At 41.5% G+C, this 24,747-nt stretch overlaps 1 protein-coding gene across 7 annotated transcripts in view; it reads left to right on the forward strand.

Moving 5' to 3' along the window:
* Positions 1 to 24,747, forward strand: part of CFLAR (CASP8 and FADD like apoptosis regulator) — a 384,910-nt gene that overhangs the window by 161,514 nt on the left and 198,649 nt on the right. For all 7 annotated transcript variants that reach the window (XR_013608637.1, XM_078680198.1, XM_078680202.1 and 4 more), the window contains 3 exons: positions 12,880 to 12,985; positions 16,457 to 16,592; positions 18,687 to 18,781. Coding sequence is in view for 6 of the 7 variants with exons in the window: in XM_078680198.1 (XP_078536324.1) it covers positions 12,880 to 12,985; positions 16,457 to 16,592; positions 18,687 to 18,781 (337 nt within the window). In the remaining variant the exon portion in view is untranslated. The remainder of the gene's footprint in view (positions 1 to 12,879; positions 12,986 to 16,456; positions 16,593 to 18,686; positions 18,782 to 24,747) is intronic.

A 24,747-nucleotide genomic window follows, 5' to 3' on the forward strand; every position in this document is an offset into this window, starting at 1 on the left:
GATTGTGTGGGCCATCACCATTAAACTCCACATACCTGTGACTAAAAGCTGCCTTGAAGGATGGGGAAAGGACCTCCTTCCTTATTCAAAAAGTCCGCGTTTAACGAGACGATTGTTATCTAAATGAACAACACGACAATGTGGTATTAGATTCCATCATTCATTAATCCTAATATTGTCAACATTCAGAAATACATGCGATATTCTCCATACGTACTAATAGTCACAAATCACAATAGGATCAGTGGCCAAAGCGATAAGGCTATCTAGTTATGTGGGCCATGACCAATAAACTCCACATACCTAAAAATAAAGAGCCACACGACAATGTAATGATAGGATTCCAACATTCCTTGAACCTAATATAATACACACCAAAAAATGTGTGCGATATTCCCCATACTTACTGATGGTTAAATCACAGTAGAAAAATCTGACGCAATTAGTACCTCTGGTTAAATAACCAAAGATGTGGTACCCACAGCTAGTTCAAGTAAAACTCCTTGTAATGAAAATCCGGAGTGTAATGTTTATTTTCCCAATATCTATACAGGCACAGATCACTCCTGTAAAAGAAAGGGTAAAAATACCCCTTAGTTATCCAGCAACGTCTACGTATAGTCGCATAATATGAACGACATTCGATCGTTATACTCACTTCAAATGACGTGCAAATTACATTAGTATTGTGCACGCGGTACGTTAGCCATATCCTCATAAGATAGGGGCATGGAATCCAATTGCTCAGAGTTAAACGTTTCAATAGAGCCTAAGGGTACAAGCATAGACACCCAGAAGTATCGAGTTTAGACTTATTCTACGATACCATAGAAGTAGAAACGAGTTTCTATACTTACATTAAAGTTTGGCTTTTATATTTAAGAGACTCGGGGCATTTGTAGCTATATCCAATTTTTCTTGGTTTAAATATACAGCCTCTGCGAAGAAGGTTAAATTACAGGCTGTAGTTAGAAAGGGTATATACACACAAACAAACAAAAAGTCTGCACCGTACTAAACCATTTCCCTTGAACGTAACATTACCTCGAGTCGAACTTCGCCAGCGTCCCGCGTGTAAACCCGATATTTTCATCAAATGGAACGAATAACACACCGAAAAAGGAGACTTATATACTAAAGGTCCGGTAACGCCCCAACCTCTCACGAGACGCAGCATCAGGCGTTTTCATAAACATCAAAAACGGACAAAAATCATCCGCATCGAAAGGGGACTACCGGATCAAATATACATAGCGTACCCTCTACATCGATGAAAAACTAACTCTGTTCAGTAAGCGGCAACCAACTATAAAAGCTCCTACCCACAGGTTTAGAAAACACAGCTAACAAGTGCCACAAGTAGATCCTAGCTGACTTCAGACAAATACAAAAAATACATACGACAAAATAAGATGTCGGTTAGTATCACGCGTCTATTCTCATTATCTGCGTGGGCATATAGGACAAGCCCAGGTATTTATTGTGATCATTGATTCCGATCAACAAAATATTTATAGCATTCTATTCCCATAGCTCATATGTTACCATGGGTATAGAGAAATTGCACATATCGGTCATATGCCAATAGAACCCCACCAAAAGGAGTCCAAGTAATGAGGTTCAATTAATCATGCTCATGGTTGTGTAAAAAAAGATCACACAGTAAGGCTATCTCTCTACAGTCTAATGAAGACTGATCGAGTAGAAGGTAAGAGGGTTTGTTACCACAGAAGTTCCTCAAATATACCTTCAATCTCGAACACGGAAAGTATTGCAAGAAGGGTCCCAACAGATAAAAACACCTAATTGCCACCGATAATACGTTCCCACTCTTCTCGCGAATTAAGTCCATTTCGCACTGTATTTAAATAGGAAATGTACCACTGTTCTCTGTTCTTGCGAACGCTGACCATATTACCGCCTCTCTTTCCTATCCTTATCCTCTCCAGAATGAACCATTTGAAATCGCATTCGCCATGTTTCATCTCCAAAAAGTGAGCAACAATAGGAGCAGTTACTTTTTTAGTTTTAATAGCTGACCTATGCTCCTGAAACCTAATGCGTGCTTCTCGTCCTGTTTCACCAAAATAACAGAGCCCACAGGGGCACACAAGGAGATAGATGAAATTTTTACTCCTACAGTTGTTATGGGTTTTACATTTTACAGTCATGTTACAGGTGAATTCAGTTGACACTACACATTGATCACAGATATTACACATTCCACATTTCGTTGTACCCACTACTCTGGTGTTGTCAAGTGTCCTTTGCTGATCAACCACATCATCTTTGTATGTGTGCACTAACAAGTCACGCAGGTTCTTGTTCTTTTTAAACGCAAAGAGAGGTTTTTCAAGAGTAGTTTCCTCATCATGATTTAGAATGTGCCAGTGTTTATTGACCACATTTTTAATTTGATTGCTAATGTGGGAAAATTTACTCACAAACACCACTTTGTTAAGTGGGCTTTTCTCTTTTTTGGTTTTTTGGATCAGGGCATCTCGGTCATAGAATCTAGCCCTCTTCAATGAGTGAGACAACAATTTTTTGGGATATACTCTATCTTTCAGCTTCTTTTTGAGTGTCTCAGCATGTTTTTAGTAATCATTGATATCAGAGCAATTTCTCCGGAGCCGAAGAAATTGGCTGAAAGGGATACTCTCCCTTTGGGATTTCGGATGAAAACTTGAGAAATGAAGAAGGGTGTTCTTTGCCATAGGTTTTGTGAATAATTCCACAGAAAGAACACCCTCTGAATTTCTAATGGAAATGTCAAGAAAATCCACTTTGGTAGTGCTGTAGGAGGAAGTAAATCTGAGATTGGGGTCTCCAAGGTTAATCCAGCTCAGGAACTCCTCCAGCAATTCAATGGACCCTTCCCAAATAAAAAAGATGTCATCTATGTAGCGGTACCAGCCCGCTACATTCTCAAAGAAAGGGGCCATCTCATTGTCTATATGCCTTGTCTCAAAGTCCCCTACATAAAGACAAGCCGGACTAGGGGCGCATGTAGCCCCCATGCTGGTCCCTTTAAGTTGTTTAAAGTATTCATTCTTGAAAAGGAAAATATTATTAGTTAGAATGAGTCGCACATAGTCAACAATAAAATCTTTGTTTGCACCTCCCAAGTCTTGATTAGATAGAAGGTCATCAATGACCCTAGTTGTGTCCGCCTGGGGAATGTTCGTGTAAAGAGACTCAATGTCCAGGGTAACTAGACACTGAGTCTCTTCACAGAACGGGAGTCCCTCCACCATAGAGATAATGTGGGCAGAGTCTCTCACATATGATTTCAGTTCAAACCAAAGGCCTTAAGAAATGATCTACATATTTGCTAACTGGTTCGAGTAAGGAGTTAATACTACTAACTATCGGCCTCATAGGGGGGGTCTAATTTATGTTTATGTACCTTTGGAAGGCCATAGATGGCCGGAGTTTTTGGTTCCATATTACTAAGAAATTTGAAATCCTCCTCACATATATAGCCATCATCTCTAGCATTAGTTAGGATGGTCAAACATTCTCGTGATATTCTTGTGAGGCAGCTGGCATTTGTGCGAACATAATGTTCCTTTACCTCTAGCAGTTTAAGCATCCTATCCTCATAGTCAGCAGTGTCAAAGACAACAACTCCTCCACCCTTATCTGCAGGTTTCACAGTAAGGGAATTGTCATTTTTTAATTTCCCCAATGCTTCGCTCTCCGCCTTAGAAATATTAAAGGAGAGTGGTTTTCTATCATTATCAAGAAGTCTATGTATTCCGCTTTCTACCGCCATCTCAAATGCCTCAATATTTTTACCCACCATGCCCAAAGTGGGTGTAAATGTTGATTTGGATTTCAACCCAGAAATGTTTTCCTTAACCCTACTCTCTCTGTTTTCAAAGAAACGTCTAAGCCTGATCTTTCTGAAAAAAGACCGAAGATCTTTTTCCAATTGGAATTTGTCTAGAGTAGTGGAAGGCACAAAACTAAAGCCTCTACTCAGAATACCTATCTCTACACTACTCAGATTCTTACTTGATAGGTTAATTACTGGTAGTTGGCTGGTCTCCAATACTGTTTGCTCCGCGTGCTCATATATTCCTGCTGAGGAGGTGCCCGGTTGAACTGTTGTTGCCGGACACGATTGAATTGGCCCCGCCCTTGGTTCCCGTTGTATCTCTGGGCCCTCCTCGGGCGTGATTCTAAAAAAAGGCCTTGGTCATGACCATTCCTACCAGATTCATTATTGTGGCAGTCCTCCTCTTCACTCCCAGAACCCGATGTATCAGAAAAAGTGACCTGCTTATTCCCACCTCTAGAATAATTTGTCGATTTTGTGGTCTATCCCAGTTACCATCATTTTTGTTTTGATAGTAATTCTCTCTTAAATAGGGATACGCATTTTGTTCAGAGAAGCGTTCAATATCCCTCTTTAGTTTATTTGTTTTCTTATTAAGTAGGTAGTCACTGTATCCTTCCACATCTTTATTTATATCAGCTAATTTCTTTTTTGCCTCCTCTAGTGCAGGACAATTTATGAGCTCTGTTTCTAGTTTATCAATCTCTTCCTGCTCAAGTATAATAAGTCCTTGAGCAGTTTCGATAATTAGGAGCATCCAGTCTCTGCTACATCTATTCTAGATCAGTGCCCATGTTTCTAAGAATTTTCTATTTTCTGTGAATAAACCAGGTTCATTCCGGACTTGTAAGCCAATGGGAATAGTGCCCGATTTGACATACTCGACTAAAAAGTCTGCGTGAGATTCTGTCCGGATGAGCTTCTTTTTTAGATTTAGCAATTTACCCCAATTTTCTCCTTTCCCTGATACAGCAGTGATTTTATTCCCACTTTTGGTATTGATAATACGATGTAACTGGTCATCACTAAACCCAAAGGTCTTAATCTGATCCATAACAGTTTATAATCTTGATAGTTGTCTAAATTCTTAGACAGAGCGAACTCTCCAGCCACAAGGACCGTGCACAGAATCTCTAATAAAAGAGAGAGGGACCCAAAACCAAAGGGATGGGGTACCAAAACTGACTATATGTCAAATATGAATTCCCTTTGGGCAATTATAAGTTTAGAGACACCAATTCTTTCAACTACAACAGATATAATTCACTCCTAGAGACATTGTAACTAAAGCAATGCACAGTATAACACAACAATTCCAAAAACAAATTAGACCCAGTTTACACAATTTATTAAATGTATTAAAAACAATTTAAAAAAGACATAATACAATAATTAAAATAGTTAAAATAATTGGGAACACAGATAATATACAGAAGGAACAAGAATTTCACAAAAATTCATCATAAACATTTCCTATGACTACAAAGGAGCTACAAAATAAGGATAAATATTCTACAGCAGTCAGAATATTCCTTAATCAATTTGTATTGTACTTCTCCCCCTGTTTCTTTCAACGCGTTTCAACGGACAGTTAAGATATAGCCGCCATCATCAGGAATATATTAGCTGTCTTCCCAAACACTTCTAAAATTTAAGCAAAATTTATTTTAGCATCTAACAATAATACATTTAACATTCTAAAACAAATTTAAAACCATGTACATTGAATCTAAACATAGGTTGAAAAAAGAATCGCCGTTATCTAAACATTGCTCACACCTTGACATATCACAAAATACTTCATTAATGCATCACCAATAAAACAATTCATAGACATCCATCTAACATCAACATATAAAACAACATAAAAAAGGATTTCTTCACTAGGTTGATTCAGGTAGATATTCTCTGTACTCTGAGTCTTTGAATCATACATCTATTCCACAGATTATTGTATTTGTTAAATAACAGATGTACCTGGCAATAATAGCAATTTCACCTGGTTCAAACTGACCATTGGCACACCAAAGCACGAGCAGTAAATGCTTGTTACAGGAGGGAATGACCTCACTGCAACAGCATTGGCAAGTCCACCTAAGAATAGTCACCAGACGTTGAGGCAGAGTTCAGCCCCAAAGGTAGTGAAAACATTTCTCTTTATGATACCTCTTTGGTATGTTAGGAATGTAAATCTTAGAGGTCTATGCTGCTAAGGGACTCTCCACTTGTATAGCAATATTAAACTACCCAAGTATATGCCTTTGCCAGCCTCTGCTGGAGGTGCCTTGTTTATAATTAAACAGTGCCAGTGGCTTGGTAGCATCTTCTGTGCGATGTGAAGTGGAAGAAGAAAAAGTCTGAATCCTCAGTCAGCAGTGATGTAACCTTTTTTTAAGTATAAAGTTTATGCCTTCACCCTGAAGGCAGTTTTTCCTCCAGCCCCCATTTTTTAAAACATAGTTTCTGTGGTTTTTGCATACACAAAATACAAAGCAACCAACCAAAAGCATTAGCCTATTTGTAACCCCCCCACAACCACCACTAAGGCCTAATCAACTCTCATCTTTATTCTACAGTCCCACATCTTCCCCTTATTCATTCGCCTCAGCATCATTTTAACAAAGGACCAATGGGGATAAGGAAGTTCTGAAACTCCTTGTGAAAGCTCATGCACCTCAGCTCGTTTAATCTTAATCCCCCTGTGATTACCATCCATCCGTTATAAGAGGTACCACGTTTTCCTATTCATATCTGTGCCATGGTCCACAGATCTTTCTACACTTGTTTGGAGAACCTTTGCTTCTGTATACCAGCCTTTCTGCACCCATATATTCGTCTGTTTCAATGTATCATTTTTCTTTAGTCTGGTGTCATCAATACATCAATCTCGGGCTATATTTCTCTTGGCCCCCTTTAGGCCAATGGAGCACAAGGTCCACCTCTTCTTGAGCTTGTCAGCGTCATTCTGGATGCCTAGGATAATGTGTTGCAGCAACAACGGTACTTCTGTTTCCAACTTTGATAAAGTTTCAGTAATTTCCTTCCAGTGTGCCCATAGTATATTCTATCGTCATTTGGTGTACAGGAATATACCTCTCTTCTTTCTACGCTTCACACATAGGTCATGCTTCCCCTTGAGGTCATAAGGTCATTTTGAGTCGGCCAATTTGTAGAGCCTTCTCTTGTTGTACTATGCTTCATATAGTGTTTTGAATTGCATAAGTCTTATGGTAGCATTTATGGTCACCTCTTTGGGGGTGCATCAAAGTTGCCTCCCAGTGTGTGTCTTCCATCGGGCCTAGGTCCACCTCCCATCCCTCTCAAGTGGTCAGGAGTTTTGTGTAGCGGTGTCTTTTTAGGCGTATTCTGTAGTAGTGATATGGTTCCCTTCATAAGGTTTACTGAAAACTCTCCTTTCAGTGGGGTCTTCCATCCATTTTTGGGCTTTCACCAAAGTTCTTTAAAAAAGGCAGATGACTATTGGTGCATGTACAATTCACCTTTGTCACACACTTTGATACCTCTTAGCCCATTCTGACTGGTCTCCGGGTATTTTTTGTGTATGTTAGACTATACCCCCCACACACCCACTCTGTTAGCTGCTGGACGATGCATGGTTATTCACGCCTCCACATAATTTTGGCTCTCATTCGCGCCTCTGCATCATTTTGGGCTCACATGCTTTTATTCAGTGCCCAGTTTGTGATACTGCTTGATGTGATTTAACTTATTATATTGTGTCTAGTAATTGGCTTGAGGTTTTGTCCAGATTTTCCAGTTCTGAGATACCCACCCTTTTTGGGTTGTGACTATTCCTCTTACATCCACATTGGATGAATAACTGAAGCTTGAGTGTCAGGTCGTGGAGTAGGCACATAGCTTCTCCTGTATAGTCTGCACCCATGGTAAAATACTCGCCTAGCCTGCTGGGTATGGCCATTAATCATATACCATCATCCAGTCCATTGGTCAGTGAGTTTTATGGGACAGCTGTGCAAGCTGTCATTTTTTACATTTTTTTAAAGGCCCTTTATTATTATTTATACCATTTTTTGGTGATAATCTCATTAGCAACAGTTCCCCTATTAATATTTCATCGAGAGATGTTATAACCTCCTTTTTGTCCTATTTCCCCATGAGTTGTACTTCAGGCCTCTTTTACCATAATTTACCCATCTTGAAAACATGCACTTTGCTACAAGGCAATGTGTGGGTTGACCCAGGATACCGATGACTAGTGTGGGCCTGAGTTTTTCAACCAGTTTCAACTATTATTTCCTTGGTTTTAGGATCTTGTCGCCAGCTCTGCATCCCTGCCATCTGGCGCCCTTTCTGCGCTTGGCCACAAGTAAGGCTCAGTTACATTGAGAAGTTGCCCGCTGGTAAACCCATCAGGAATCAGGCAGGTACAGGTACTTTATTCAGAAGCAAGTTGCAGATATAGGAACCACCCCAAGAGCTATGATTTAAGCAGCTCAGCCCCAAATGTACATTGAAACGTCTTCTGACAGGGATAGTAAGTGCACTGATGACCTCACACATTCCACATGGCTCAGAATACTTCACACCACCTAGGACAAAAGAGTATGAACAGGTTCACACAGTTTATTTGGTCACACCTCTCCCTAAGTGTCCCTCTTGGAATACATTTATTATACTTTAGCACAGTACTTCAAACGTATACTGAATCTTATTTAGCCTAGTGATATATGGTTGGTGTAATGCTTTTCTTTATCCACTGGCTGAAATCCTGGTCTCAAGGCCGTCATTTTTTAGGTCTCGCCTAGTAACGCAGCACATGCACTGCTCGCTTGGTGAGGTCTATTGTCGTCGATTTTTTGCCGAAGGGGGACAGGAGAACAGGCGTTGTGCACGTGTACGGCTCGAGTCGTTTGAGCACAGCGCGCGCATACTCCCTCTCAACTCTTTTTATTTTCAGGCAGGGGGCCATTAAGTGATTTGCGCACAATCACAAGCTGTTGAGGCGACGCTGGGAATTGAGCCTGGTTCCCCGTTCCAAAGTCTGAAGCTCTAGCCTAGCCTTAACGAAGCCTGTGCTTCTCGAGAGAGAGGCATAGCTCGTTCTGAGGGTCCTCCTGCGAACACTACAATGAGTACTATAAACACGCAGCCGTTTGGCCATCGGGATTACCCCGTGCAGTGAGAATTACAAGCACTGCAGCTCTACGGAGACAGTGGCTTCACGCTAATGGATGATGACATTAATCTTTTGTGCAGCGCAGGCACAATGGAGAATATGAATATCTACCCTCAGGTCGAGAGATTTTGCTCACAAAAGTTTGCTGTACGGGGGGCAATAGTTTTGTTGTGGTGCTCCCTGTTTTTTCTGGGTTTGCCCTCGGAGTTTCCTAGGGTCAAACAAGCACAGTAAATAGATGAAGACATAAACACGCACATGCCAAATAAGGAAGAGGATAAGAAAGGAAACTGCATTTTACATTGAAAAGAAAGTTTTAATGGCAAGGAACAAAGCTGGCATCTCCTCTATGAATATTTTCACATCCCGCGGATGTACAGACAGAAGAAATGAAAAGTCGTGTTCTGTCAGATGTGTACAGGTGATGCAAGTGTTTTTAGGTCAGGCTAGCCTTTCAGACATCTTTAGTTGTATATAGGGTTGATTTTCCATACAATTTGGCTTGGACTTTGAATGAGCATTGGCTGCTTCGCCAAACAAGTGTTTTTCCTAAAAAATAATAATCATGCGTAATATACCTACGGAAGGAGATTTGGTCAGAAGGTTTCAATCATTGGTCTTTTAAATTGTCAGTCACGTGTTGCTTCTACCAACCACTGCATACAGCAGTGGTTCACCACACTTCACCCATTGGCTGCTTTCACTTTTAGTGAATGTACAAAGCCTGTACAGATTGTTCACTTATGTCTAAAAATAGTTCCTTTCTCTTCATTGACAAAGCTGGTTTAAAAGATGTTTTTTATTTAATTTATTTTGTATATTAACTTTAAATATCAACTATCTGTTTTGCCTGCACTTTGGGTGTCGAGTTAGAGGATGACTTAATTTTGGTCTACTTTTTAAAATGATAAATTTTTGAAGTAACCTTGTAGCTCTTTTTGAATTCAGTGCTTGGTTGGTTATGTGGTGATTTACTCATGTCTCCTTCACAACTAGCAATAATAACAAAATGCATAGCATCACTGAAAGGATTTTTGTTTAAAAAAACACTACTAACATAGCCACATCACTGAATGTTTTTTTTTTTTTTTGTAAATGTTAGCGCACGCACATGGCAGCCAAGTTCAGGTTTTGGTTTTTTTCCTTTCCCTTATATGGCATGTTTGCAATAAAAAATAAAGAAAATCACAGAGCTAAGGCCAGGCCTATTGGGTTTGCCAATGCATGTTTGCATTGTAGTTTTTTCTTTTTCTACCACTTGATGACTTCTCCACAACTGGACGAACTGTTAGCCCACACCTCACATCGAAAAACTGTCAATATTTTGCAAGAACCAATCAACAACCTTTCAGTGACCTCAAAAATACACCATTATGTCAATCAAATAATTAGATAAGAAACATGCTGACAGCAAAACACTAATTAAATATCTTCCAATTTACACCTTCACCTCAGGTTCAATGTTCAAACAGAAATCTTGTAGTTACACTCTCCAACAGTGAATATTGTCACTGGCAGGGTTCAGTCACATCCGAGGAATAATGGAAAATACTGCATATTTTTATGAACCTTTCTGATGTTCCCAGATAAATAAGCAATGACCAGTTTATCAGTCTGTTTATAAACATAACTCTGCTCGCTTGTCCATTCAGAGAAGACTCCCAATTTACATTATGACGTATTGTCTTGGGGCTATGCTAATTTGCATTCAGTTGGTCCCTGCCTGTAATGGCAGATAGAAGCTGAAAACTATGGAATGGAATCTGCCCAGAACAATTACATGTTTCAGGTTGGGTCGAGAATTTCCATCCATCACATCTGAGAACCAGTACGTCCCTAGCAGTAGGGGGTTAACAGAGTTGGATTAAGTGTTGAGTATGTCAAGACTTGGTTGCAAGCTTTATGTTTCACTGGGGCTCCAGAAGCATGTCATTGATGAAAAACGCAGAGACTGAAACATGTATGTAGTAATATTTGGTTCCATTCAGAGGGAATGAAGCTTTGCAGTTCTGCTGGACAATCCTCCTAAAAACCATTGAATGAATCCAGGTGAATTACGAGTGGCTTATGATACATTCATTTCCACCCATCACTTATGTGCTGTCAAAAGTAACATGCCCCTGTCGGATAAAAAAAAAGAATTAAAAGTTTAGTCAGGGCCAGCGTCTCAGAAAGATCTCCCACAAAAGGGTTTCCCACCTGTTTCAGAGCACATCACTTTCTGGATGAGTAGCACAGACTTTGAACCAAATTGAACACCTCTATTTCTTTCCTCTACAGGTACAAATATAACCCAAAATCCGGATTTACTGAAGCTCTCGTCACATTTCTATTCCCATGTTCAAGCTTGTCTGCTGAGCCACTCAACGGTGGTGGGCATAACATGTAATTATGCCTGAAACTGGTCTGAATACTTTTTCCTCGGCCCACAAAGAACAAGTACTTTATAGAGGGTGATTCAGTGGTATATTAAAAAAGGCAGTACCCCTGCTAAATGTGTTTAAGGGGCACTGGCATGCCAGGGGCTCATAGGTAGTCAGAGGCCATAGGTCAAAAGGGACACCCCTAAAGAAATGGAATCCTCATGCTGCAGGGGGTCAAGTTGTTTGGTTCACTTCCCTTGGTTGCTCATTAGAACCCTCCAAGGTTACATGCAGGGCATTATACAAGAGCATCTTAGTTTAATCTGCTATTCAAGATCCATGTTAAACATAAACAGGTCGTCCTTGTAAAGCTTAGGAGTTGACTTTACACTTATGTCCAAATGTTCTCCACTCTCAATGTGGATCATATTTCATAAAGATACCCAGTAAATATAACTCCTGAAATGACTGAAGATTGGTGAAAACTAATTTGTCGTACTCTGAAGACAGCTAATAAGAAATTCATGCTGGTTGGTGCCCAAACCTTTAAGCAGTAGACCACATCTTCTCTCATCATGAGACCTCATCGAATATATTTATCTTTCAGTTCCAGGAGCCCCTCTTTAGTTGATTTAAAATATCAGCAACTAGGAAGTATTCCTTAGCTAAAAATGCTTAGGGCGTACCTATCAGCAGCGTGCATGCGCTGCTCACTCTGTGAAGCATGCTGTATTAGAGTATCCACTGAAAGACCCGCCCACTCTCCGCCCATATGTCATTGGCTTGTCATTGTCCTTCATACATGCTGGCTTCTGATTCGTAAATAGGCTTGTTAGTCCCTCCTTGGTACCACCTTATCTGCATTTGTTAGCGCCCATAACGACTGGACTTTTTACGTTGCTTGTTACACAGTCTGCATTATAAGCGGGTGAGCACTATTTTGTATTATTGACAATGATGAGAACAATGGCAGCTGCTTTTTGTATTTGCAGCGCCGGAACACAGGACAATGGCGGCTATCCCGCTCTAACTTGCATGATGAGCGTTGCACCCGCTTTAGGGACACCACGCTCAGTTTAATTATTATTTCTTAAACTTTGATGTTGAGCACGGCGCCCACTTCAGGGCCACTGCACTCGTTTTTTGTTTTTTTTACTTTCAAAATGAGTGCGGCTCCGGTTTCACAGACACCGCGCTCTGCAATACAATAGGTATTGCTTTTGCAAAACTTTGAAATATTGGTATTGTAAATAACAATGCCTTTTAATATTATAAAAGGCAGTTCCATTTACAATGCCAATAGCTCAGATACTCGCAATTGCGAGACATATTGCATTGTAAATGCTTGTGTTAGTGAGGCATCGTCTTTTAGGCAATCACTTAAGAGCCTAATGCTATTTTCTGCTTGTTCATTTAAATGCGGCCTGTCTAATGGTGTCTTTAGAGTGAGGCAGTTGTAGCACCCAACTTTAGACCTCTGTGGTTGCCATTGATATTCCTGTTGTTTTTTTCAGGGTGCTGATGCTGAACATCGGTGATGAAATAGACAAAAAAGAGGTGGATTCTCTCCTTTTCTTGTTGAGAGATTATGTGGGACACGGGCGTCTGGCTAAAATTAAGGTATGTGTGCATTACTTTAGCCCTCTAATAATTAGTTCACACTTGTGCATTCTCCTACTGCAAGGAAATGTAATTTCAGCTTTCTTTAGAGTGCTTTACATGTGCACACAAGGATACTTTTTAAGATTTAAAAGAAATTGCCTCTAATTTTCGGCACGATTTAATTATTTTGTAGTCTGTATAATGATCAGATTCCTAGGCATTGTACATAGCTGTGACACATGGAGCCTGTTAGAACGTTTATCGAAAGGTAAGCAACCATAGGAGAAAACCTTCACAAAACAACTGCACTTGATCTGTCAGCGTGAAATCCTTTGCTCTACATCTATCTGAATGTGGATGGATTCCACTCGTACAAGAATGTGGCACCTAGAAGAAGCCAGTTGGCCCTTGGGGGCGCACCAGTATCATGAGTCTACTCTGGCCACGTGCCAGGTTGAGAATGAAATAGACAGCCTTGTAACGCAATCCAGAGATGTCAATGACCTGGCTCATAAGTCCGAATGGACACATCATTGGTAAGACCTATGTCCAGTACACTCTACAGATTCCAACATTCAGTGCCCAGGTATTGTTCTCCCTCAGCACACGGGGTGACTTAAGAAGTTACTGGATAAAGAACCACGACTTAAAATCTTTCTATTTAAAAAACAAAACAAAAAACATGGTCGGTTATCATCACAGAGCAACTTTACAAGCAGAAGGATGCCTAAATTAATGACAAACGGTTTTGCTTTCAACTTGTAGTAATATATAAAATGACAAAAACTAACTACTGAATAATATTGAAACACAATGCATGTCTCCTTAGGGTTGTTTTATGTAACGTGGGCTTCTTTCAGCAGCTTGAAAGAAATCCTGTAAAAATTCAAAAGTTATTAAAGTGAAAGCACTAGGAAGGACATCTAATACGTCTATAATATTTTTTTTTTTGCAGAGTTTTATATAGCGCGAACTAGACCCGAACCGAATCCGGTATCAGAGCGCTTTACATAGCACCAATTACGTTACATGAGGACACATTTTCCATTTTAGGCACGGGGAGATTAAGTGATTTGCCCAGAATCACAGGAGTTTTTGGCGTCATCACCGAGACTCAAACCCAGATCCCCAGGTCCGAGGTCGAGCGCCTTAGCCGTTAGGCCAACTCCTCTCCCCTAATATATAGTGGGTTTTTGTGGTCATGGAACAAGAGTGAAAACTCTTCTTATGTTTACTCTCTCTTTGGGCAATATATGTGCATATTCCATCCTCCGGCCAGGCCTTTTTTAGGTTTCGCCTATTATCATTCGCTTGCGAATGTAATAGGCGAAAATTAAAGGGCTCAATCGACTCGTGAAACCACTGCGGTTTTTCCACAGTGCATGTGATTGATTGACCACAAAAGTGGGTCACGTGACCACACAAGCACGCGCATCTCTCCCTAATCCGCCTGCCTCCCCTCGCTCGCATTCCCGCCCCCCCACCAGGCTCTCCCGCCCCCATCCGGCTTCCCTCCGGCCATTTGCCACACTCCTTGCCTCTGTCTTGCCTCCCCCTCCATTCTCCTCCCATCGCTCGCATTCCCGCCCCCCCACCAGGCTCTCCCGCCCCCATCCGGCTTCCCTCCGGCCATTTGCCACACTCCTTGGCTCTGTCTTGTTTTCACAGCAGCCGCTGGCCGCACGCCACTCCTTACATGGGCGCATACAAACAATGGCGACCGCAGCTTTTTTCCATCACAGTAGGCTCCCTTGTTTACTTTTCTAAACCACGGTGTATTTTGTAATAAAGTGAAATATATCGTACAAAAAAAGTATATTTATACTGGACGTAGTGTCTAGCTCTTTTTTACTTTCCAGTACTTTTGTATAATTTCGTTCTGAAACAATCTGTAATTTACCAAACTCTATACAGACGCCCTTGGCGAGACCCAAATCTCGGCGAAATAAACTGTCCTACACAGGGAATCCAAAGCGGGTTTGTTGTTCTGATGTGCTCTTTTGTGTGCTGTTGTGTTTTGCGTGACTCGATTTCAATTTAATGATGTTGTTTTGCATTCTGCTTCCGTTTTCTTCTGTCCAATTGTATTTTACTTGTGTTATGTGGTTGTGTATGCTACTGTTGTTTCCATTAGATACGCAATTGCCACTATCTAACGTCGTAAAATTGCGCTGCGCCAGCTCTTGAAATATTTAAGAAATCTGTCAGCCCAAACCTTTTACAATAGAGTGGTAAAAACGCGGTTGCAAACGCACAGCCTTACTTATCAGAAAAGGCCAGTTAGTGATCCAGCCCTTTTGATCTGGTCTAAGCAAAAAGCCTCTAAAAACAAGCACTGGCGTTGCCAATAGGTTTCGCATTTGGAAAGTTGGAGCTATTGGTTTTGTAAATGACATTTTATATTTATATATCATTATTGGCATTGTCAATAACAATATATAAATATAAAATGTCATTTACAAAACCAATAGCTCCAACTTTCCAAATGCGAAACCTATTGGCAACGCCAGTGCTTGTTTTAATTACCAGTCGCTCCTCTTTCCTGAGACTTTGGCTCAAGGGCCTGGGTATGGTGTCCTAGTTGACACAGGTTAAGTATTTACCCACTATACGGGCAATGGATATAACCTGTTTTTCTCCAGAGCAGCACACAAAGGAAATTACTAATTATGCTGCATGTACTAGGTTCCCTTCCTAGGCCAGAAGAGAATTGTCCTTTTATGCAAAGTGATGGGTTGTGCTACTTAGTTCACATGGCAGCCACTCCTGCATGTTTAGTGATGGAAAGACACCTCGGCCAGAGATAGGGCATAACTTTTTTCTTTTATTGCAGTCCTTCCATAGTGTTTTGTGTTTAAAGATTGCTGTAGAAGAATGGCTTGGATTGCTGAGTGCACACATTTTGCACCTAGTGTGTTTTTCTATGCACAACTTGGCCAGGCAATAGCTAGCAAAATGTATGTGGAAAAAAACATAAGGTTCAATATTCCTGCACCACAGGGGGGTCGGGGAAAGTTTGCTATTACTGCATTATCACCATTGCGCTCTGCAGAACTTGTAATGTGGTGGTAATATACCAGCAATATACCACACCCCGGGATGTCAGTATTTGCATAGTGCGGTGTTACCTCCCCGACTACTGGTGTACTCATAATGAGGCCTTTATTGGTTTTCACATATCAGTGACACAGTTATTGGCCTCATGGCGATGGTGAAGAAATGTTGTTGCTTACTGCGACCCACACCCCCTTGTTTTGGTTGTGACATTGGAATGGAATCTCATCTGTCTAGCTATCCAGGGCTCTACAGGTCCCTCTCTACCTCCGAAGCTAGTCTGGATATTTTCAATGTAGACTAGAGCTAGTTTCATCTGGGGAAAAGTTTAGTGAACAGAAACGTCCAGTCCTGTTTCTTTGAGTTTTAAATAATTTCCTCTAGTTAGTGAACATAATTATCCACTTTTTCCTTTGACTGTGGTTTCCGCCTTAGACGTTCCTTGCTGTGGCCATTGAGCTGGAGAAGGTGAACATACTGGCACCTAATAAAATGGATGTGCTCGAAAAGTGCCTGCAGAACATCCACAGGGTAGACCTGACGAAGAAGATCCAGAAATACAAGGAGGCAGGTAAGAAGACACTCCATGCAGCTTGTAAAGTCATCAGGCATTCTAGTACTAGCATCTGCAGGTTAACATGCATGGTGCAATCTATGCACGAGGAACTAAAAGTAACCAATGTAGATGTTTAGAGGTAACCCAGTGTCTCGCCACAAATGGGCCTTGTGTTAGGTGCAGTTCACCACTAGATACCCATGTTAGGACTGCATTCTCGGATAACCATTGTTCACAGTATTATGCTAAATGAGTTTGGCGTTTCCAGAGTGTTTAATTTGTTGGCCACCGAGGACAGAAAATAGGGGAAGGCATGACATTGATCCTACAATATGGATAAATGCGCTTGGTGTAAATGGAGCGGGGATGCTGTGAATCCGATTGATCACTGTATGTGTTATGTATATCGTCCCCGTTACACAAAACAAGAAGGATTTTGGTTAGCTGGGTTTCACAACAGGATGTTACTGTAGTTGTTAATATTACTTGTTCAAACTGAGCCTTTATCGGTAAGGGCTTTATTCTCCCTATCCATCTGGTAGTTACAGATCGGCATTACCAACAATACACCTTTAAGTGTACATTTAGTTGTAGTTTCTCTTCTGAACCGAGTGGGCAGGCTTAGACTTGGTTCAAAGAAAAACCACAGTTGGCATTTATAAAGGAGCTCTGTTCACGAGAAGGCCTCTTTAGGCCAGTTTAATTTTGACTTTGATAATGCTGACCTGATGACCTTTTACTAAATTCCATTTTCCCTCCTGCAAGGAACTCTGGCTGGGTTTATCCTTCCACTTCATACTGCCTATACGTAAAAGAGTTATGCACTGCTCATAAAGACGACCTCTTCAAAGAGAAATAGCTTATATCTCTAAAGAGGACTTATTCTACGCTCACCAAGTTGCACAAACAGTTGCAAAAACAAAAAAGGTCCCCTGATGATTGTCTGCTCTCTTCCTGAAAACTGCAGCTGCCTGCTAAATTTGGATAAGCACCCGATGTGCTACAATGCTCAGAGTTTTTCAAAATAACACTTTAAATGCTTCCAAGCCTCCACTATCCACCATCTTAACTGTATCATCGTTCAAAATGTGTCTGCCTAGACCACCCACAAGAACCTTTGCCATGCGGTACATATGGCCAGTTTTACTGCACACCCTCCATGTCCCGCTAAATGCTTTACTGTGAACCTTCGATAACTTGTATAAAATTGCCCCGGACACTGAGCTGGGCATGATTTTGTTTTCTAAGGTAATTTGTGACAACAGCATGGCACATATATGGGTGTTCTGAGATGATGTATGTGTGCAGAAATGCCAAATGATAAGCAGGGTTCGGAACAGCACTAAATGCAGTGCGCATTCTGCTTCAAAGGCTACAAGTTTTAAATGATCTGAGGTCATGTGTTCTGGAATAACTAGAAACTACTACATCTATTTGCTCCTTGTCTACCAAAGCTCTTGACCCACACACACTGATGAATCACCACAGTATGGGGACATTTCCACCGAGTTTAGTTTAGTTGCTTGGCTGTATTTTAGACTGGCTTTCAACTATGACCGTAGTGTTGTGGAGGGTAGGTACCTTTTAGACTAGCAGAAGGCTCTTATGAGACTTATCTGTGTGACTCAGCTCTGGCAACTTTCGGCCGCAAAAGAGCAGTTTGTGGGACAGAAATACATGGGGTTATATTCAGGAAAGAAGTGCAATGGTTTGAGGTCTCAATGGTGCGTTGGAAAGAAAGGAATTGTAGTCTTGGTCAAAGGTTTATACTCCCAGGAATCATTGTACCACACACATCCATGTCTCTCTCTTTACTGGCAAATGATTAACTGTGTTGAAGCTGGCGATGGGACAATAGACTGAGATTTAAAAACTTGCCTAGCTGTATGCTACCTGGTACCCAACAGCATTTCCTTCACCCTGGGAAACTGTGATACTTGTATTGCATGTGGGGTCCCGGGACACCCCCCCCCTCTCCCCTCCCCTGGTAGCCTGTTCAAAATACTGTTTGGTAACATGTTTACCCTATATGGTACATTGGTGGGTTTTATCTGTATGCTGATGAATAACAGACTCCGGTCTTAAAGAATTTTTGTGCTTAATTTAAAGTCACAGGGTCAACAAAGAGCCCCCAACGGGTCTACGTCAATGCGCTAAAGGCTTTTCCAAACCTCACCCTGGGGGACCCCATACACAGTTTTGAGGTAAGTGAAATCAAGGCAATTTAAAAATAAATTCAAAATATGCTGCCACTTCAGATCTTAAAAAGAACAATACACAGAAATTCAAAATTATTGCTTTATTAAGTTTTGGTTTCGCCTGATGTTTTTTTGATAAGTTTGTGGTCTTTTTTAATGTTCATATGGTTAATGAATGCTAACATCTTTATTTGCTTTGAGGCTTGTGACATATTTTTCCTCTTAAAAGACAGTCGTCCTGCCCTAAAATTGGTGGGGCAAGTCTCACTGTGAACTTGCGGTCCAGTGGAGGAAAGACTTCCAATTGCACAGCCAGTCGAGCCTTTGTTGGCAGAAACCATGTGGCTCCCCAACCTCTATATAAGGAAAATCAACCACAAGTTTGACAGGGTGGTAACACTTGCCATTTATGCTGGTGGTCTCTTCTTGGCAAACTCTAAATGAGACCCTGGAGCCATAAAAGACATCATGCCCATGGATCTGCCTTGCTTTGATTTGAATAGGAGTGATACTACTGTTGGCATTACTTAGAATTGCCTGGCTGCAAGTAATGTCGGAAACAACATAATTGTAAGGCGAATGAAAAGCAGGCTCTGAGACTTCTGACAGCAGATGTGGACCTGAACTGCTCAATTTGCAGAATTACAAATTGGCATCAGGTTATGTCTTGCACTTGCCATTTCCTATCTTGGTCGTTCCTCTCCGCCTGTGCTCTGAAACTGAGACTAGGATATACACATCATTTGATTAATCTTTGAGGGGATGCCCATGGATTAATTAATCCTACATATCCAAATCTTTCCCAAAGACACTGCTCATTATTAGAAGTTTGTCAGTGTTAGGTTGGAAAAACAAGCACAACCAGTTAAGAGGCACAATCCAGAAAAAGACAAAAGAACCCAACCTGGTATAGTTACTGACTTTGTTAAAGTAAATGTATCCAAAAAACAGATGTTCATCTGTACCTCTTTTTTTAATCATTCTTTTTTTTTGATTTGCCATTCTTTACTTTGTAGCTCGAGTGGCCCATATACTTTGCATTATTGTCTTGTTATATTGAATTTTGTGCCTGTTTTTCTTTCTTTTTTGCTGTTTCTAAAGATTGGATATTTTTGCATCTTCTGCGCTCTACTCATATCAGAACGTATAGGTTGATTAAAAATGTAATTGACTTCTTGATCCTCAGATTTGGCTACTTAAACACCTTGAGGATCTTTACTAGAAAGCCAAGGTTTCCCTGCCTTTGATGCTATGACCAGGTTAATTTCCACTTGACGCACAAGAGCACTTAAACTCTCTAGGTACATTTTTTGTTCCTGTTTCAAAACACTCGACTCCTGTGTAATTTTTCAATATTGCAGTAACTAATAAGCAGGGCTTGAATTTTTTAAGTATTTGTTTGCCGGGTTTCAGGGTTTTGACATGGAGATAATGCTATTCATGTTTCGCAGTAGCTGTTTATTGGTGATTTTGGCATTCTCAGGGTGCGTGTACATTGTCTGTTAACACACCCTACAACAGTGTGGCAGGTGTGTACGTGGCAGGTGCAATGTGGAGTGTGCAATGTGTGAGGTAGATAGAGATGTGGGTTCAGAAATGTGAGGACTATGGTTCAGGAAGAATAGGTGGTTGTCTTGGGGACAATAGTTAGCTGCATTGTCTAATTGCTACTTTGTTACCTGAATCTGGAAGTAAAGCTGTTGAAGACTGCCTACTCGTGTGGTGGGCCTCGCCCTTTCGTTCCCAGCAACAAGCAAACTACAGGTGCTGTTGTACCATCAAACCAGCCTGCCAGCCACATAATTCTGAAGCCTTTGAGAGTTTGCTCTAGATATCTTGTTTTTCCTCAGCCAGGTTATAAATGTTTGTGGGCTAGATATATTGAATAAGTGCGAGTAAGAGCACATCCAGAGCCTCACACTTGGGAAAAATTGAGACACTTGATCTGTCGCCCTGATTATGAGTTGCATGATACTGTCAGGGTGCAAACTCCGAACACAGAATTAACACTACTGTGTGGTAACACCCTTCCAGTACCATGCAACAGCACTGGTAGTAAATGTGAGTTAGAGTGGCAGGCCCTGGACTGGGGTGGAGATCGGGAGGCCTTGGTTTTGGTAGTTGAGGAAATGGAAAATGTGCCCTGTAAGGGAGGAGTTTTAGTACATGTTCCATGCCTAACTATTATTCATTTCAAAGATCATTCTGGGACTTCCTATGACAGGAGATTTTGTGATGTGTCTGAATAGTACTTTGATGACGTCGCAAAATGAAAGACTGGTCGCAAAAAGTTAATGCCCAATTTCCTCCACATTTGCGGCCAGTCTTTTAGAAGATGCTCCTTACTGTTCTGAATATATTGCTGTCTTTCACTGTAGTAAATGTGCCCTCTCTGCAGGGTCAGCCTGGATTTGTCTCCTTTTGCTAGACCCGATCTTTTTGCTGCCTACACTTTACCTTTGCTAACCAGTGATAAAATGCATGTGCTTGCCCGTTCATCATGGTGAAATAGGTATACCCCTAGTAGGCGTATACCCCTAGTAGGCATAGTTAACTAGCTTAGTCCCTAGTATACGGTACAATGTGTACTAAGGGCCTGGAAGTTACATTTAACTAGTGGACTGCAATACCCATTGTGCTCCACACTACAGTGACAGTGCAGACATGGCTGCAGGCCTATCATGTGCATTCTGGCTGTTCCAGTTGCTAATTCGACCTGTCACAATAACTCCTTTTGACAGGTTGAAACCTTCCTTTTAAATATTTATAAATCACCTATATCTAGGACTTAGTGCCCCCGTAAGGTAGGGCACATGGTATTTAAAAGTTGGATATGTAGGAATTTAATGTTAGAAATGTCCTTACAATGCAAAGGTTATTTTCACTGTAGCATAGAAAAGCACTGGCTTACATTATAATATTGAATAATATTGCATTTGATTAGGAAACAGCTAGAAAAATATTTGAACTATTTTGTAATATTTATTATAAATACAATTTAATGGTGAAGTCAGATTTCTGATGAATATTAAGGGAAAGGTACTTTTAGAAAGTTAACGTTTTCCCTTTTCCCTTCCGCCTAAAGACTCTGGAGTCCCATTTGCATGTAGTCTCCCACTTCTGGTAGCCATTAAATAGCATTTAAATGGGTGTGAAATGCCTGTCAGGAGCAAACATTAGGATGGCTTGAATGGGCAGAGATGTCCCCTCTGAACCTGACAGAGGGGACATTACAGTGTCAAATCTGCTTGAATATCAAATCCTGCTAAACGGGATTGCTGTGGATTTCACATATATCACTTGGGGCGCACTAGAAAGATGTCTCCTCTTTCTCAGGCAAATAATAGCTGACATCTGGGCAGGGCCCTTCCTTTGTTTCCCTAGCCACCCAGGCCGGCTCCAATCACATTGGGCCTCTTGGTGACATTTCAGGGTCAAATCCTGCCTGACCGGTGTGCTGGGGTTTTACTGTAACTATTGGGGAAAACTTCAGGAGGCAAGAACAGGATGCCAAATAATTATTGTGAATCCACTGTCTGAATGCTGGAAAATCCTGCTGGGTTCTACCAGACTTTTGCCTCTGGGTTTATTGAAATTGCAGTTACTGTCCTAAACTGGATTTTAGGGCAGTAACTGGGAGGACACTTTCTACCAAAGTGCAACATGCACACACATTCACTCACTCACTTCCTTCATCATGAAAATGCCCAACTCTGATAGAGTTGGCCCTGAAACTGTTACCTTATTAGTTATGGCATGACCATGAGTCATTTCCAGGCATCCACTTGAGAACGCTCCTGGACCTGTGAAAGAAGTAAACCTGCTGTTTGAGACCTTAGAAGAGCCTAGAAGATTGGACATGTTGTCCCACATGTCCCCAGACAAAGAAATGTGCTCCAGGGGGGTCATAACACTGATATTCTGGTAAAGCTACAGGGACACAAAAAGCTACAAGGGGCATAATCTTGCAACTGCCAAGTGGCAACTGGACTTGGACTGGACCCAGCTGTTTGGCTTCTGACACCCCATGAGTCTATAAGTGCCTCCCTTCAGGTCCTAGGTGACTTTAGAACTGTACTCCTGTGTTGGATTGGAGCTTAAAGGACTAAAGTCAGAAGGTAAAATCTTTTGACCTGGACGATCCTGGTTGGCGCATCTGACTCATGCTTCATCGCAGTCGGCATAAAATGACGCTTAGATCACAGTCTACTGCAACCATTTTCAATCATTTGCTCTTTGTACTCCTTGGTTCAATTTTTTACTTGAAACTTAAAAAAACATATCACTAGTTTCCCCTATTTGATTATTGTCATCTTGGTACTATTTATATATTTTGACTCTAGTTTTCTAATTCGTTTTGGAATTTTTTTGTTTGTTTTGCATTTCAACTTTATTACTGTTTCGATACTGCCTAAATACTTTATATTTGCCCTACGTTAAGCCTGTTCGTTCTGTCAATAGATACCAGGAGGTTGAGCTGAGGTTCAAGGGCTATGTAATGGGAGATGGGCAGCCCCTCCCCAACCCCGCAAAACTATTAATAATTCAATGTTCGAGGCATATGAGCTGTAGATCATATGCTTGTGCGTAGATCGCCATCTAGTGTTGGGTCAGGATGTTTGCTCTTTGTGTTTCTTCGAAGAAGTCTTTCAAGTCACAAGGTAGGTGACTCCTCCCTGAGGTGATAGTGCGCATGGACATCTACTCCATTGTTAGATTGTTTTTTTTCCGCCTTCGGGTTCAGATGTGAATTGTTGCGCTCCGGTTCGGCACCGTTCCTTCGAGCCCCCTTCGACGCGCAATCCACTATCCTCAATGGTATTATTTATCGATCGCGTTTCCCACTCTCTGCGTATCATTTTGCTCTTGAAAATCCGGAACATTCGTGGAAGGCCGTTGGACATACCCGCGCCAAGATCGGTCGCAGCTGATGGAACGGATTCCATTCAGGGTTTTGCGCTAAGTTCCCGCGCACCGTCTTGCACGAAGTGTGCAACCTTTGCCTATCCCTGAAACACGATGAGAAAGACTGCGATGGGTGGCAGTCGTTTCGGTCGAAGAAATCCCTCCATGATAGTCAGGCTCGGCGTCATTAAATGTTCCAGCAAAGTGGCCTCCTCGCAGAAGAGTCCGATCACGACTAATCGCAAGCACAGGAAGCCGAGATGGAGGAGGAGCACTTCTCCGTATCTGACGCTGACTCCGATGTCAAAGACCTCACCCCGGCACAACGGACCATGAGTAAAGAGCCTTTATTCACCTAACATCTCCTTTACAAGAAAAAGGCTCCAGTCCCTCCTCTGCCTTCGGGCCAAGGTCGGCGCAGAGAAAAAGTTTCGAGCACCCCGCCTTCAGGTTTGGCGCCGAAGCACAGACAACAGCCTTCTGGCTTGGGCTCGACCCGTCCCCACCCCGGTGCAGACCTGAAACCTTTGGCGTCAAAATTGAAACATCTTTTGTTCTCCGTTCCGCCGCCGCGGAAAGCTAAATCTTCGGAGCCGAAACCGACATCTAAATATAGTACAGGGACTGAAGAGTCTCGAATCGAAAATCCACCAGATCCGAAACAGAAAGAAATCGCAATCCACCCTGAAACTGGTCACATTCATACCAACCTTCGGGAAAAGAGGAAAATGGGCTTATCAGAGGACTACCACATTCCTTTATAAAAGAAAAATGTGGCTATTGACATTTCTGAAGACCCTCTTCTTTCACCTGCACGTTCCCCTACACCACCATCACCTGGCCCACACGATACAGGGGATGATGATGATAATTTAGATGCCTATGCCCCACAAGATGTCCCACAGGATCCTGATCCATGGGATCATCATAATGTCCTTCAACCTGATAATGACCCTGATTTGTATCCATCTAGACCTTCCCCTCCAGTTGATAATATTGGTTACATTGAGCTCATTTATAGGGCTGCAGAATACCATGGGGGTAGGGCTCCATAAGGAGAGTCTGGA

The sequence above is a fragment of the Lissotriton helveticus genome, chromosome 3_1 (genome assembly GCF_964261635.1).
Source record: "Lissotriton helveticus chromosome 3_1, aLisHel1.1, whole genome shotgun sequence".
Lineage (NCBI taxonomy): Eukaryota > Metazoa > Chordata > Amphibia > Caudata > Salamandridae > Lissotriton > Lissotriton helveticus.